This window comes from Schistocerca cancellata, chromosome 3, assembly GCF_023864275.1.
Source record: "Schistocerca cancellata isolate TAMUIC-IGC-003103 chromosome 3, iqSchCanc2.1, whole genome shotgun sequence".
Lineage (NCBI taxonomy): Eukaryota > Metazoa > Arthropoda > Insecta > Orthoptera > Acrididae > Schistocerca > Schistocerca cancellata.
Window position 1 is genome coordinate 289,109,945 of NC_064628.1, and position 15,047 is coordinate 289,124,991.

The following is a 15,047-nucleotide window of genomic DNA, read 5'->3' on the forward strand; positions in this document are numbered from 1 at the left end:
CCTCGGTCAACATAACTTCATTCAAACATTAGTCGATTTGTGTCTGCATCATAAAGTTGTTCTTGATTGAAAATGTCAGTTTACGAGCCTAATTCTCATCATTGACGGGAGGTGTTACTGTTTTGTTTCAATATGAAGAAAACAGCGGCTGAGTCTCATTGACTGCTCTCAAGTACGAATGGTAAGGACGCTATTAGTGACAGAACGTGACTTGAGTGGTTTCAATGCTTCAAAATCGGTGATTTTAACGTTGTAGACGGGCATAGTGGTGGAAGAGAGAATGGTTTTGAAGATGCAGAATTGCAGATATTGCCGAGTGAAGCATCGTGTCAAACTCAAGAAGAATTGGCACGATTAGTGGGAGTGACACAGAGAGACATTTCAAAATGTCTCAAGGCTATGGGCATGATTCAGAAAGAAGGAACTTGGGTCCCGTGTGAGCTGAAACCAAGAGACGTTGAACGGTGTTTGTGTGTTTGTGAACAGATGTTTCAGAGGCAAAAATGGAAGGGATTTCTGCGTTGTACTAAGACTGGAGACAAAAAATGGGTTTATTATGATAACCCTAAAGGCAAAAAAACATGGGGATATCTTGGCCATGCTTCCATGTCGACGGCCAAACAGAATATTCATGGCTCCAAGATCGTGCTCTGCATTTGGTGGGACCAGCTCGGTGCCGTGTACTATGAGGTGTTAAAACCAAGTGAAACAATCACTGGTGCCCGTTATCAAATCCAATTAATGCATTTGAGCAGAGCATTAAAAGACAAATGGCTGCACGATAAAGAGATTTTGCAGCATGACAACGCTCGACCCCATGTCGCAAAACAGGTCGAAATGTACTTGGAAACGTTAAAATGGGAAGTCCTACCCCACCTGCCGTATTCTCCAGACACTGCTCCCTCTGACTATCACCTGTTTAGATCAATGGTGCATGGCCTGGCTGACCAACACTTCCGATCTCATGAAGAAGTCACAAATTGGATCGATTAGTGGATCGCTTCAAAAGATGAACAATTTTTTCGACGCTGGATTTGTACACTGCCCAAAAGATGGGAGAAAGTAGTGGCCAGCAATGGAAAATAATTTGAATGATATATGTGTAACCAATTGTTCCATCAAAGCCTCAAATGTAGGGGAAAAAAAAAACGTGGAAGCAAAGTTTTACACATTGTATATACTTCTACAAAGCTTTGGCTGTCAGGTAAGGTGTTAGTCAAATATCAACCAATGTGTCAAGAATTTTCAGTGTTCAAAGATGTAAGTATGATGAACTAGATTATCATCTGAGGCATCCGTCAGCTTACCTGTAACCTGGACCAGTCATGTCTGGGCATCCAGACATTGTACAAAATTCTGATATTGTTCCATATAAAAGATTTATATGATCAAAAAATGCAATAGCTGAAACAAAATAGAACAGATACTTACAACAACCATACTTCGAGGTATTCAAAAATATAATTATTTGTGAAATACAAGTAGTTTGCTTAATCAGTTTGGAGATGATAATCTAAAATCTACACTGGATAATTTTGCTTCCACAAACAAAAAAGTAAATTTGAAATCATTTTATATTTGATAAGGAATTTCCAAACACTAGATAAACTTTAAAATATTTTTACGATAGTAGTTGTGTCTACTGTCATCTAAAACAGATTACAACTTACTATGGGAAGCTAGCCATTCATTGTAGTCTACTCCTGCTGGTAGGTCCACCAAGACTCTCAGATCAATATCAGGTAACTTTCGCTCAAGGAGCGCTTCTTCGAGGTAAAGTTTTGGATCATCTGCACTAGGGGTTGATGGTTCTTTATCTTTCCGACGGGCTTTCCTGTAACACAGATGACAAAATTTTAAATATCCGATGGCAGTACAGAGCTCATAAACCAATTCCAAAACTTCACACACATCAGGACCATGAACATTTATTAGACACAATGTAGAAGAAATGATATAGTGCGTTATCCTATTAACAACCAGAAAATGGCAGCCTTTTATTAAGACTGATCGTATTGATTTTCTTTCATTTTGTTGATGTGTATAATGTGAAAGGAAAATTTTACAGAACTTAAATGTAACAAAACAATAATATACTGGTATTTTGTTGTACCAAGCCAAATATATAGATATCATCATAGGAAAGTGGTTCAAAAAAAATCCTTCAATATTTTAAAAATAGCAGCAGTTACAACACAAAACAGTAAAAAATGAAAAGTAATGATGGGCCAATGGTTCACTTAACATCTTACTGTATCCACCAGCTGGTTTGGCCAGTAGTAGACTATTAGTATCCCTCGCCCTTACCTAGATGAAAGATGAAGGTGGTCATCAGGTTTGAATGCAGAAGATAATCTCACAATCTGATGGTGAATAAAATGGAGGAATTGCCTTCAAGCTCGGGGATTTAACAACCCCCATTTAGTCACTGGAATTGCGTGATCCAACTTATACCTTTACAAATAATCAAGCCATGTAGAAAGTTGTCTACACAAACACATTATCCCTGGTTCTAACTGTTCAAAGGACCCTGCCAGAGTGCACACAGGTCATTTTCTTATATTAGCCTGCACCTCATACTGCTTTCAAACACACAAATGTTAACTAGATGCTCAAGAATTATCAAAGTAAAAGTTGACAAAGATAACCAACAAACAGAAAAGTACTAGAAGATCAAGAAATAAGGTATCTGGGTATCTCCCTAGGCAATTTGTAACGGAATAAAAGCAGTTAAGGTAGGTTAAAACAAACCGATTGTTGACATTGCTTTTGAACCTAATAAGAAAGCTTCAGTTCAACGGTAATGTTCTGATTCTTTGCTGTGACAACACAAAGTACATCCAGATCAATGCTCATGTACTCCCTACAACAGACAAAACCCATAAAAAAACAGGCCAACTTTGGGACGAGAACATCAAGACTTTCTTGGGTTACTTCAAACTTTAATGGAGAGAAACAGGCTAGTCTTACCATATAGTATACCCCAGCAGATCAATGAAGAAAATAATGAAAGTCCAAGTACAAAAAAAATGCCATGTTCAAATAAACCATTACCCCTCCATGATTTAAGATGAATTTTGTCTTCCCTCCAAAAGGCTAAGAAGGCCATCAATAAAGGCTGCAGGAATGAAATGACCAAACAAAAGTCAATGAAAATGTTTTAAAAAACCATCAACTGCAACTGAGCTGACTTTGCCGATATCTGACACCAAAAAAATGGGAATACAGCTCAGGTGACATCTGACAAGGTATTGGCATGCAAAACAGATGCCTGGCAATGATTTAAATGATAAAGAAACAGAAAGACTTAGGTATATTTCTCTACTCTCACATAATATGTCTAAGTATTCAAATACATTAAGCAATTCTACAAGAAATAACAGCACTAACAGATTGACCAAGACATGCAGAAAATAAATGTCAGAAATGTTTATCGAGCATTCTAGTTCCGCCTGTGTTTTACTAATGAAAATGGGACCTTGTGCCTACACAATCTACACCTAGATCTATACTCTGCAAGCCACTTTATAGTGTATTGTGTTGTGGAGAGAAAACTTTTCACATCTGGTTTGGTATCTTAACATGTGGCTTATATCTCAGAAAGTATTTGATACTGATTATATACTTACAGGACTTTTTCTGATTTTGATCAGCATCCTCTCCTGTAAGAATATCAAACACTTACTTTAAATACCCTGTGTAACAATTTAATGAACCAAAACATGTGCAAACACAACCTACTAATAACAATGTAAATAAGATTACAAGGAACAAAAATGTACCAAAAGTGGTTCAGGGAGAACATAGTTCATTGTATTGTTATTCAAGTTTGGGTAGCTTTCACTTTCAGTGACTTGGCCAGAATCAAGACTGACCGAACTTTCCCTTTTTCACGGACATACTGTAGTACAAATGGAGCTCACATTCTGATAAAAAGCTTCAAAAACATTGTCTTTAAGTGGTTTACCACCAGCTAGTGTAAACTGCAAACGATTAGCATGCCAGCGCAACTTCACATGTAGGCATAAGTAACACCATCTACATTCTGTGAATGAGGAAAGATTACACAGGATCTTTCACTCGGAAATTGCATTTGAATGTTGGTTGTTTGTGAGTATTTTGCATTACGCCTCATGACAGAGAGCAAAACGTCCACCACAATGTGTTGGAATTCGACAAGTCAGCACAGCGATTATTATTGCAGATTCTCTTGAAATGGCAGAAGTGGCAGGCTTGCCGACAGTGGTGGTATATGGCACTACGTCGTCTTTTCTGTCAAGTCCCAGTACTGCATACAGAATGTCTGAAGAGAAGGAACTTGGCCAGATTGCTCGATTTATTGTCATAGGGTGCCAGTGAGTACAAAACACAATCGTGTATGGTTCATGTATCCAGTAATTTGGACAGCAGCCATTACATTTCAACGTGTTAAGACCTGTAGCTAAGAGGTCTCCTTGATTTTATCAGTCAATAAGCCGGGAGAGACCATGGTGCAGAGGGTTTTTGTATGTTGTCATGGCCAACATGCTTTTCAAATCTCTCACCCACACTGTCAGGGACAGCCAAGAGACTGGTGTGCATGACTAGCAAGTCACTATGATGTATTAATTACGGTATACTAGAGAATGACATATCTTTATTACTAAAGCCAATTTTTTTTATTGAAACTTCATTCATTACATGGTTCTGAAATTTCAATTCCTGAATATTACATTCCAACTCCACTCCAAAATGTGATCAAAATAGTAATTAACCAAAGCTTGCACAGGTCCGTGCCCCTTTCTGGTTCTGCATTTCCTCATATTAATCATTCCTGTGGTGGTTTCTTCCAGTTTTTTGCAGTCACAATGTGGGGAATATTTCGGTACTTAGCAAATCCAGAACATCTGCAAAAGAGTGTGATGGAGAAACTCAAAATCATAATGAAAGTTACAACTCTCTGATAGGAAAACTGTGCCCCAAGACAACATATGCTTCCACAACTGCTGACAAAACTGCAGCATGCGATGCTCGTTTAGTTTTTAACTGTGCTAATCTCCGCAAACTACGGATTCTACAGAGGCTACGAATTAATCCAGGAGATTTCAAATTGTCAATACTGAAGAAAGTTGATAACAGGAGAATTGATGCAGCTGAAATTATTATTCCTCAGTTTGAAAATCAGGTTAACCCAAGAAGACAAGCAAAGATAAGACTGCTTTAGAGTGAAGAGGAGAATGCATACAGCTTACACAATTGCACCGAGATAAGGTAAGGCCTAATACCGTGACTGTCAAACCTTCAATTCAGGTCGACCGTCAAATCTTCGATTCGTGTTTCCCGTACTTAGATTTTGGTAATTTTATGTGCCTTTTCCTGGCAAATCATTGACATTACAGAGCTTAAAGTTTGGCATTCAGTTAGTCAATACTCTAGTGAAACATTTTGTGGAAGGAATTTTCATTTACTACAATAGTAAGGCATCTATATAAGAGAAAAGCCCTAGGATTTTGTACATTTTTTTACAGAAATTTGCAGAGCTGTAAAAAGCTAGCGAAAGAATGTATTAATATTCTGTTACACCAATATTTGTAATAGTGGTATATCAACATTTGTACAAAAAATACTTTAGTTTCGTTCTGACAGATTTTTCAAGAAAGGAACATTTGTATTCATCTTTCTGAAAAAACTTCATAATTAAAAACATTTAACTTCAACAAGCATGAAAAATCATTATGTATCGATATAATATTCCTTGACAATGGTGCCAAATTCAGTTACACTGCATTGAAAACTTCGAATTTTATAAGGTTTTTTTTCCTTCAAAGTATTGCAACTTCGCAACGTCCCTCCTTCATAAAAAATATTATAAAGATTAGTTTATAATAATTTCTCATTTGAATAGAATTCACTGTTGCTGCCAGAGATGGCAGTTATGCATGCTAAATTTCTCACTCCGTATACCCAGTAATTACTTCCTACTACAGTTTATGTTAGCAGTAAATAAAATTTCGTCCTTCGCTATCCTTCGCGTTGTGGCAGTTTAAATGGCCAGGCGGATTTGTGACGTGGCGGGTACAGTAGTCGACCGCGTGCAGCCGGGAGAGACAGAGCGGCGCCCTGAGACTCCCGCGCGTGTGCGCAGGGAAAGATAAAGAGACTGCCGCTCCGCGCGCCGATGCCCGCAATCTCCGCAGGCGCCGCGGCGTTCCCACGCGCGAGGCCCGTCCTTACCACGTGGGCGCAGCGCTCGTGTTGCGCCGTGAAAAAGCTTGCGCCTGCAAACGTACTCACTCTGCCAACGTTTATCCACGGTGTACGCTTGTGACACATTCTTGAAGTCTGCTCTTTCTGAAGTCCCTAATAGTTCGAAAATGGTTGAGTGACAGTGTCACAAGCTCACTGAACGAAATATTAGTCACTCCGGCAAAAGAGCACGGTTACCTTGGAACGCTGCAGGTAGGTGGAGTAGAACTGATACCAGTGGTATGTATGTGCCAGCTGGTTGTATGGAATCAGCGCAGCAAAATGGTTCAACGAGGAGACGTGTCTTAACAGTACAAAGGAATAAGCGTGTTTCGACAGTCCTACGACCACACTGTCAATGGCGTTGCGCGACTATTCGGCGCATCAACGCCAGCTATCCAACGCGTGTTAACCATGTTACACAGCGTAAGAACGGTGGTGTTAAAAAGAACCTGACTAACAGGGATCGGAGGTGATTTTCACTCTTTTAAATGTGAATCAGTTTCACGTATGACAGAAACTGCCGATGTCAGAGAACGCAAATCCATCTCAACCTGTTTCCAAGTTATGCTGCGTTTCATTTGAACAAGCAACTTCGAAGCTCCTGCAATCCGTGTTTCACATTATTATTATACACAGTACTTAATTACACACAGAACTGAAAATGCCAGTACTCAAGACAACCAAACGGTACCTCTAAACACTGCAGTATGGGAGCAGACACAACCACAACACGCTCTAATAACGCACAAAGGACACCTTGGGTGATTAATTTCACGCTGATTGCGGGTACGAAACTAGCGAGAGCACATGTAGCGATTAAATCATCTTGCGAACGAGGCTTAGCTTAAACTGCGGAGATACTCGTGTACCAGGGTCGTTCAGATGGTCTCAACTAGCAGCATTCGGCAAGACAATGTAAAGCCTCAGCGCTCTTGGATGGTGTCCAAGTGGTTCCACGGACATGGAGCTCGTAGCTGATCCCTAAGTCACCTGACGTAAGTGTTACACAACATATCTGGCACGCTGCCGCGAGGAACGTCCGTGTCTTGGCCCTCTTCTGATCAATGACCGTAAGCGGTCGGTTGTTAGTGAGAGATCAATCTCCGCCTTCAGGTCGGAAGTGAAATGCTACGTCTTACTAGGAAAGTATATTTAATTCATTGTTCATCAGTGTATTGTATAATACACTGGAACACATTAATCTTTAGTTCTGCATTACGCACCTTTCATTACGGCATCACACACGAAAACTATCTGGTGCTGTATCATGTTAAGACAGCAGAGCTGGGAGTTCAGAGCTCACCCACGCTGCAGTTTTCAAAACTGATGCAGCACTATTATTATTATATTATTCTTGGATCTGCAGCCGGACCACTGTCCACACGATGTGAAATATGGAGCCGGCCGGAGTGGCCGAGCGGTTAAAGGCGCTACAGTCTGGAACCGCACGACCGCTACGGTCGCAGGTTCGAATCCTGCCTCGGGCATGGATGTGATGTCCTTAGGTTAGTTAGGTTTAAGTAGTTATAAGTTCTAGGGGACTTATGACCACAGCAGTTGAGTCCCGTAGTGCTCAGAGCCATTTGAACCATTTGAATTTTGAAACATGGAATCTTGTTGCAGTTTTTTTTTTATGAGAGGGGTGGGATGGGGAGAACAACGGTCTTTGACTCGCTCGGCAGAGGTACTTACCCCATGGTCATTCATCGTTTCCGCCTGCTTTCACAGCTAGAGTGCTCTACCTTCACCTTGCGTCGTGGGGCAGCAGTGAAATTTCTCTCGCTTTGGTTATCTGTGGTGTGTAAAAGGGCCGCTGTGTTTCAAGGCTGTCTGATAGGATTTTTATTTAAATATCAGATTACGATGCAACCCAGGCTCTCTTGGCAACGGCCACCAATATCTCTACGTTTGTATAATGACCGGATATTTCTGATTTATGCAAGGAGAACACGGAAAGTGGCACTACCCGCCGGCCGTGCGGTTCTAGGCGCTGCAGCCTGGAACCGCGAGACCGCTACGGTCGCAGGTTCGAATCCTGCCTCGGGCATGGATGTGTGTGCTGTCCTAAGATTAGTTAGGTTTAACTAGTTCTAAGTTCTAGGGGACTAATTGCCTCAGAAGTTGAGTCCCAAGTGCTCAGAGCCATTTGAATTTTTTTTTTTTTGCACTACCCGATTATCCAGAAACTTCGTACAATGGAAGAGGAGCCAAAATCAGCGTACATGTGTCTCGGCTTATCCGTAGATATTCCACTGTTTCTCAGAAAACGATCGCCAAGGTTTTCGACACAATTAAGATGCCCTTTAGCGCGCGACAAGCTCAGCCCAACAGATGGCAGAGTGGCTAGCGTCGCGACGTCTCGCTTTTGCATCGCCGGTCGTTGTGACCCAGCGGTTCTAAGCGCTTCAGTCAGGAACCGCGCTGCTGTCCTACGGTCGCAGGTTCGAATCCTGCCTCGGGCATGGATGTGTGTGATGACCTTAGGTTAGCTAGGTTTAAGTAGTTCTAAGTCTAGGGGATTGATGACCTCAGATGTTAACTCCCATAGTGCTTAGAGCCATTTGAACCATTTGAGCTTTTGCATCCTGTGTTCGAAACACTATTATTGTTTTTATTTACTTTATTTTTGTCATTTATCTATCCACGTTCGTAGTAGGCTGCTACACGAATGTTTCTCATTCCCTTAGCGGGTACAAAGCCGTTATGTTAACTGTAAAATTACACATGGGTAATTTTTTGCATCAAGTATAGTACATTTCTTATACACACATCAAAAAAGTTTTGCATCACCCCAGTTCCCAAAACTCCTGAAGATAGACGTTGACTGTGGATATTGTATCACAGACACATTCCCTTTGACTGTTCAGAGATTTCACTAAACCCGCCCAAAGATGTAAACAACCATGCATGAGCAGCGCCTATTAGACGAAGAGGGGGTCCGATAGCCGATCACTTCCAGTCATTCCACCACGAAGGAAGTACACGGCTCGTGTTGTCTGTAGTTCACCCATGCCTAGACGGTCAATATCGCGGTTCGATCGCGTCGGCATTGTTACTTTGCGCCAGGAAGGGCTCTCAACAAGGGAAGTGTCCAGGCGTCTCGGAATGAACCAACACGATGTTGTTCGGACATGGAGGGCATAAGAGAGACAGGAACTGTCGATTACATGCCTCGCTCAGGTCACCCAAGGGCTACTACCGCAGTGAATGACCGCTACCTATGGATTATGACTTGGGAGGAATCCTGACAGCAACGCCACCATGTTGAATAATCCTTATCGTGCATCAACAGGACGTCGAGTTAAAACTCAAACTGTGCGCAATAGGCTGCATGATGCGCATCTACACTCCCGACGTTCATGGCGAGGTCCATCTTTGCAACCACAACACCATGCAGCCCGATACATATGGGCACAACAACATGCCGAATGGACCGCTCAGGATTGGCATCACATTCTCTTCACCGATGAATACCGCATATGCCTTCAATCAGACAATCGTCAGAGGCGTGTTTGGAGGCAACCCGGTCAGGCTGAACGCCTTAGACACATTGTCCATCGAGTGCAGCAAGGTGGAGGTTCCCTGCTTTTTTGGGGTGGCATTATGTGGGGTCGACATACGCCGCTGGTGGTGATGTAAGGCGCCGTAACAGCTGTACATTACGTGAATGCCATCCTCCGACCGATAGTGCAACCATATCGGCAGTATATTGGCGAGGCATTCTTCTTCATGGACGACACTTTGCGCTCCCAACGTGCACATCTCGTGAATGACTTGCTTCGGGATAATGACATCGCTCGACTAGAATGGCCAACACGTTCTCCAGACATGAACCCAACATGCATGGGATAGATTGAAAAGGGTTGTTTATAGACGACGTGACGCACCAATCACTCTGAGGGATCTACGCCGAATCGCCGTTGAGGAATGGGACAATCTGGACCAACAGTGCCTTGATGAACTTGTGGATAGTATGCCATGACGAATACGGGCGTGCATCGATGCTAGAGGACGTGCTACTTGGTATTACAGCTACCGGTGTGTACAGCAATCTAGACCACCACCTCCGTAGGTCTCGCTGTGTGGTGGTACAACAGCCAATGTGTGGGAGCAATAAAAAGAGCGGAAATGATGTTATTGTTGATCTCTATTCCATTTTTCTGTACAGATTTCGGAACTCTCTAAACCGAAGTGATGAAAAACTTTTTTTGATGTGTGTATAATGTGTGGGCGGTGTGGTATTTTGAGGGATTAAAATCTTTTTAAATTCTCATAGTCTTATATTTCATTCTCATATCAATTCTTAGTTCTTATATTTTATTTCGATGTTTATTCATCAGGAAGATTTGATGCATTCCCTTGAATGATACAGATCGTACACACATTCGAAACATACAAATTTCGAACACCACGTGCGTCGCGAGAACGCAGGTTTGCCACAGCGACGATTGTTCGTATAAATCTCGCTGGGCATTCACCACACATACAATTATGAGACGAATAACGAAAACACACTGGTAAACATTCGTGAAGTAATCTCCTACGGACACGAGCAGATAAATGTAAAACAAAATTCAAAATAATAATCAGATTTCGAACACGTGGAGCAAAATTGTAAACTGCGACGCTAGCCACTGTGCCACCGCTTCAGCTGACCTAATTAATTGCTAAAACGCATGTCCAGTATCTCGTAAAATTTGACCGTCGTTTTCTCAGACACGATCGAATATCTACGGATAAGCCGGTACACATGTTCACTTATTTTGACCCCCCTCTTCCACTGACTGAAGTTTCTAGGAAATTGGGTTATGACACTTGTCGTGTTCGCCTCGTAAGAAACCTTTTTTAAGCACTTGACAATGGTCTACGGTACGAGTCTAAATTGAAAATAATAATAATAATAATAATAATAATAACCTTACTGCTAACGCCGGAAATATCATGTCCTTCAAAATTAATTTCCTCGACAGAGGAAAGTCCACTTGACCTGACTGGCTACCAATTTGATTCTACACAAGAGTACGCGAAAGAACTTGCCCCCCTTCTAACAGCCGTGTACCGCAAGTCCCTAGAGGAACGGAAGGTTCCAAATGATTGGAAAAGAGCACAGGTAGTCCCAGTCTTCAAGAAGGGTCGTCGAGCAGATGCGCAAAACTATAGACCTATATCTCTGACATCAATCTGTTGTAGAATTTTAGAACATGTTTTTTACTCGTGTATCATGTCATTTCTGGAAACCCAGAATCTACTATGTAGGAATCAACATGGATTCCGGAAACAGAGATCGTGTGAGACACAACTCGCATTATTTGTTCATGAGATCCAGAAAATATTAGATACAGGCTCCCAGGTAGATGCCATTTTCCTTGACTTCCGGAAGGCGTTCGATACAGTTCCGCACTGTCGCCTGATAAAGTAAGAGCCTACGGAATATCAGACCAGCTGTGTGGCTGGATCGAAGAGTTTTTAGGAAACAGAACACAGCATGTTGTTCTCAATGGAGACACGACTACAGACGTTAAAGTAACCTCTGGCGTGCCACAGGGGAGTGTTATGGGACCATTGCTTTTCACAATGTATATAAATGACCTAGTAGATAGTGTCGGAAGTTCCATGCGACTTTTCGCAGATGATGCTGTAGTATACAGATAAGTTGCAGTAATAGAAAATTGCAGCGAAATGCAGGAAGATCTGCAGCGGATAGGCACTTGGTGCAGGAAGTGGCAACTGACCCTTAACATAGACAAATGTAATGTATTGCGAATACATAGAAAGAAGGATCCTTTATTGTATGATTATATGATAGCGGAACAAACATTGGTAGCAGTTACTTCTGTAAAAAATCTGGGAGTATGCGTACGGAACGATTTGAAGTGGAATGATCATATAAAATTAATTGTTGGTAAGGCGGGTGCCAGGTTGAGATTCATTGGGACAGTCCTTAGAAAATGTAGTCCATCAACAAAGGAGGTGGCTTACAAAACACTCGTTCGACCTATACTTGAGTATTGCTCATCAGTGTGGGATCAGTACCAGGTCGGGTTGACAGAGGAGATAGAGAAGATCCAAAGAAGAGCGGCGCGTTTCGTCACAGGGTTATTTGGTAACCGTGATAGCGTTACGGAGATGTTTAGCAAACTCAAGTGGCAGACTCTGCAAGAGAGGCGCTCTGCATCGCGGTGTAGCTTGCTGCTCAAGTTTCGAGAGGGTGCGTTTCTGGATGAGGTATCGAATATATTGCTTCCCCCTACTTATAACTCCCGAGGAGATCACGAATGTAAAATTTGAGAGATTCGAGCGCGCACGGAGGCTTTCCGGCAGTCGTTCTTCCCGCAAACCATACGCGACTGGAACAGGAAAGGAAGGTAATGACAGTAGCACGTAAAGTGCCCTACGCCACACACCGTTGGGTGGCTTGCGGAGTATAAATGTAGATGTAGGATGTTTTTCTGAAATATGTCTTATTTTTAGAAAATTCGTACTCCTAAAAGTAAATGTTAACCACCACTAAAAATATATGTAGGTTACAAGATAATTGTAGCAAATCAATCTTGTAACTTGATGTTTCGAATCTGAGTTTTTAGGAAACTTAAAAAGAATGACAATGTTACTGCTGCAATGCATTGCATTCCGTAAGCTCACTTTGGTAAAAACTGTGTTACTAATCAATATAAACGATACTACCCACATTAAGCGGATGTCGCATTCAACACCGTCGCCCTGCTGTCGGTGTGTGGGGAGCAGGCCCGTCGGACAGGAGAGGCCTGGCCGCTGTCGCTGTAGCTGCTACCCGAGCACAGGGCCCGCAGCGGGGCAGCTGCTGAAACGCGAACCGACGAGCCAGCTGTCCGGGCCGCCTAGTGCCGCCTTTGTAAGCTTTCACGCATCAGCTGCGTCCCAAGGACTCTGGCGAGTGCCTTTCAGCAAACGCACACGCTGGCTAGGAAAACACTGCCTTCCTCCACCGTCTGCAAACCAACGCCACAAATACAGGCAAGCGCGACACAACGGCGGACGTGCAACTTCGCAACGTTTCTGTTTACAGTTTGTTGTGCGGCAGCAACAGCCATTATAACTCGTTAAATGGTTCATTTTGTTTTAGATAAACATGACAGCTGGAGGAATGTACGCGCAAAAAATAGAACCCTTTCAGCAAGTTTAAGCACATCCAGCGAACGACTGCAACACACTTTTGAGCTCTCTTCCTCTGCCTCATCTCCGTGCCTTTTTCCCCCTTTCAACGATCTTGTGACTGGTCTGATGCAGCCCGTCACATTTCCAATCCCCTGTGCCAATGACTTCATCTCAGAGTAGTATTTACGCCCTCCTCAAGCCTCGAGGAATAGGAGTCGCGGTACAAGTTTCAGGGGTGTTATATGTTCCACAACTATCGGGATACGAAAGTCGCAAGTCTCACGTTCCCCACCAAAATAGGGAACATGCGACAATGTTACGCGTTTCTTTGTAATCTGTATTTTTTTTTCGAGTCAGTTCCTACTTCCCTGCAGAGAAGAAAGCTTGAACATAATTTACGATTTCGGTCCCTTTCATGTCTTCGGCATGTCACACGCCAAGACTACAAAAACGGAACCACGTCACAACACGACACGGAAAAAATTACCCAATTTAAAATCAAAAATCTGGAGAGAATATAAAAATCTGTCCGAGTAAAACAAAAGGTGGTTCTCCGAACAAGTCAGACTGGTTTGGTAACTACCTCTTTACAATTTTTATCAGAAGGCATGGAATCCGGAAAGTCGGTATACAGAGAGCGAAGAGGTTACTCTCAATCAAGTATGTACGTTTTATTTTATTTCACAATTTATACAGCGCGGTATACTGCCTTTTGCCTGTGCTATAATGAGAAATATTAATTATATATGTACGTATTCTGATTAAACGTATCATATTCAGTATATTAATATCCCCTCATTCGCATATTAAAACCCCATGTCACATAATTTTGCAGCGTCATTGTTATTGTTTATCTGATCTTTGCCGCTTGGTTCCAGTTGTACCTTTTTATTTTAACACTTGCTGCTTTGTGTAGTGTGACAGACTCCGAAGGTGTGGACGCGCGACTTTGTAAAGGGACTGTCGCGACACAGTGGATCGGAACGGTCCGTATACAATGTCGCACGATTGCCGTCGGAAGGTGTGTAAGAGGCTTTAGTTAGTTTTCCTATATATTACAGTTTACGTCTTCCCTTACAATTTTCGCCTATTACGCCTGCTCCTAGTATCGTAGAAGTTATTACTTGACATTTTAACACATGTCCTATCCAGTCTCATTGCGGGAGCGTTTATCATCAAAACGTGGGAGAACAATTCATCTGCCGGCCGGAGTGGCCGAGCGGTTCTAGGCGCTACAGTCTGCAACCGCGCTACCGCTACGGTCGCAGGTTCGAATCCTGCCTCGGGCATGGATGTGTGTGATGTCCTTAGGTTTGTTAGGTTTAAGTAGTTCTAAGCTCTAGGGGACTGATGACCTCAGCAGTTAAGTCCCATAGTGCTCAGAGCCATTTGAACAATTCATCTCTTGTTTACAGACAAAATAGAGGCTTCCAGTTCGATACGAACAGTCATCGAGTGGGCAATATACGAGCAGACTCCTAGTTTCTAACCAGTTCCAACAATTTCTTCCACATTATCCTAGCACTGACAGTTGCCGCGAAAATATTGTTACTGCTTAAACTTCAAATTAGACAGACGGATACTTCTGTGCTGTAATAGCCTACAACGAATTTGACTATGTCTCGAAGAGCACCCTAACTACTTAGGCGCAAATCGTAGCTGCTATAATTGATGTTTTCTATCGC

The 15,047-nt window shown here is 42.4% G+C and overlaps 1 protein-coding gene across 3 annotated transcripts in view; it reads right to left on the reverse strand.

Moving 5' to 3' along the window:
* The window catches only part of LOC126174971 (MOB kinase activator-like 2), a 355,251-nt gene that overhangs the window by 36,484 nt on the left and 303,720 nt on the right, over positions 1-15,047 (reverse strand). For all 3 annotated transcript variants that reach the window (XM_049921443.1, XM_049921442.1, XM_049921441.1), the window contains exons 2-3: positions 1,671-1,834; positions 1,308-1,404 (exon numbers count right to left, since the gene is read on the reverse strand). In XM_049921443.1, the coding sequence (XP_049777400.1) occupies positions 1,308-1,404; positions 1,671-1,834 (261 nt within the window). The remainder of the gene's footprint in view (positions 1-1,307; positions 1,405-1,670; positions 1,835-15,047) is intronic.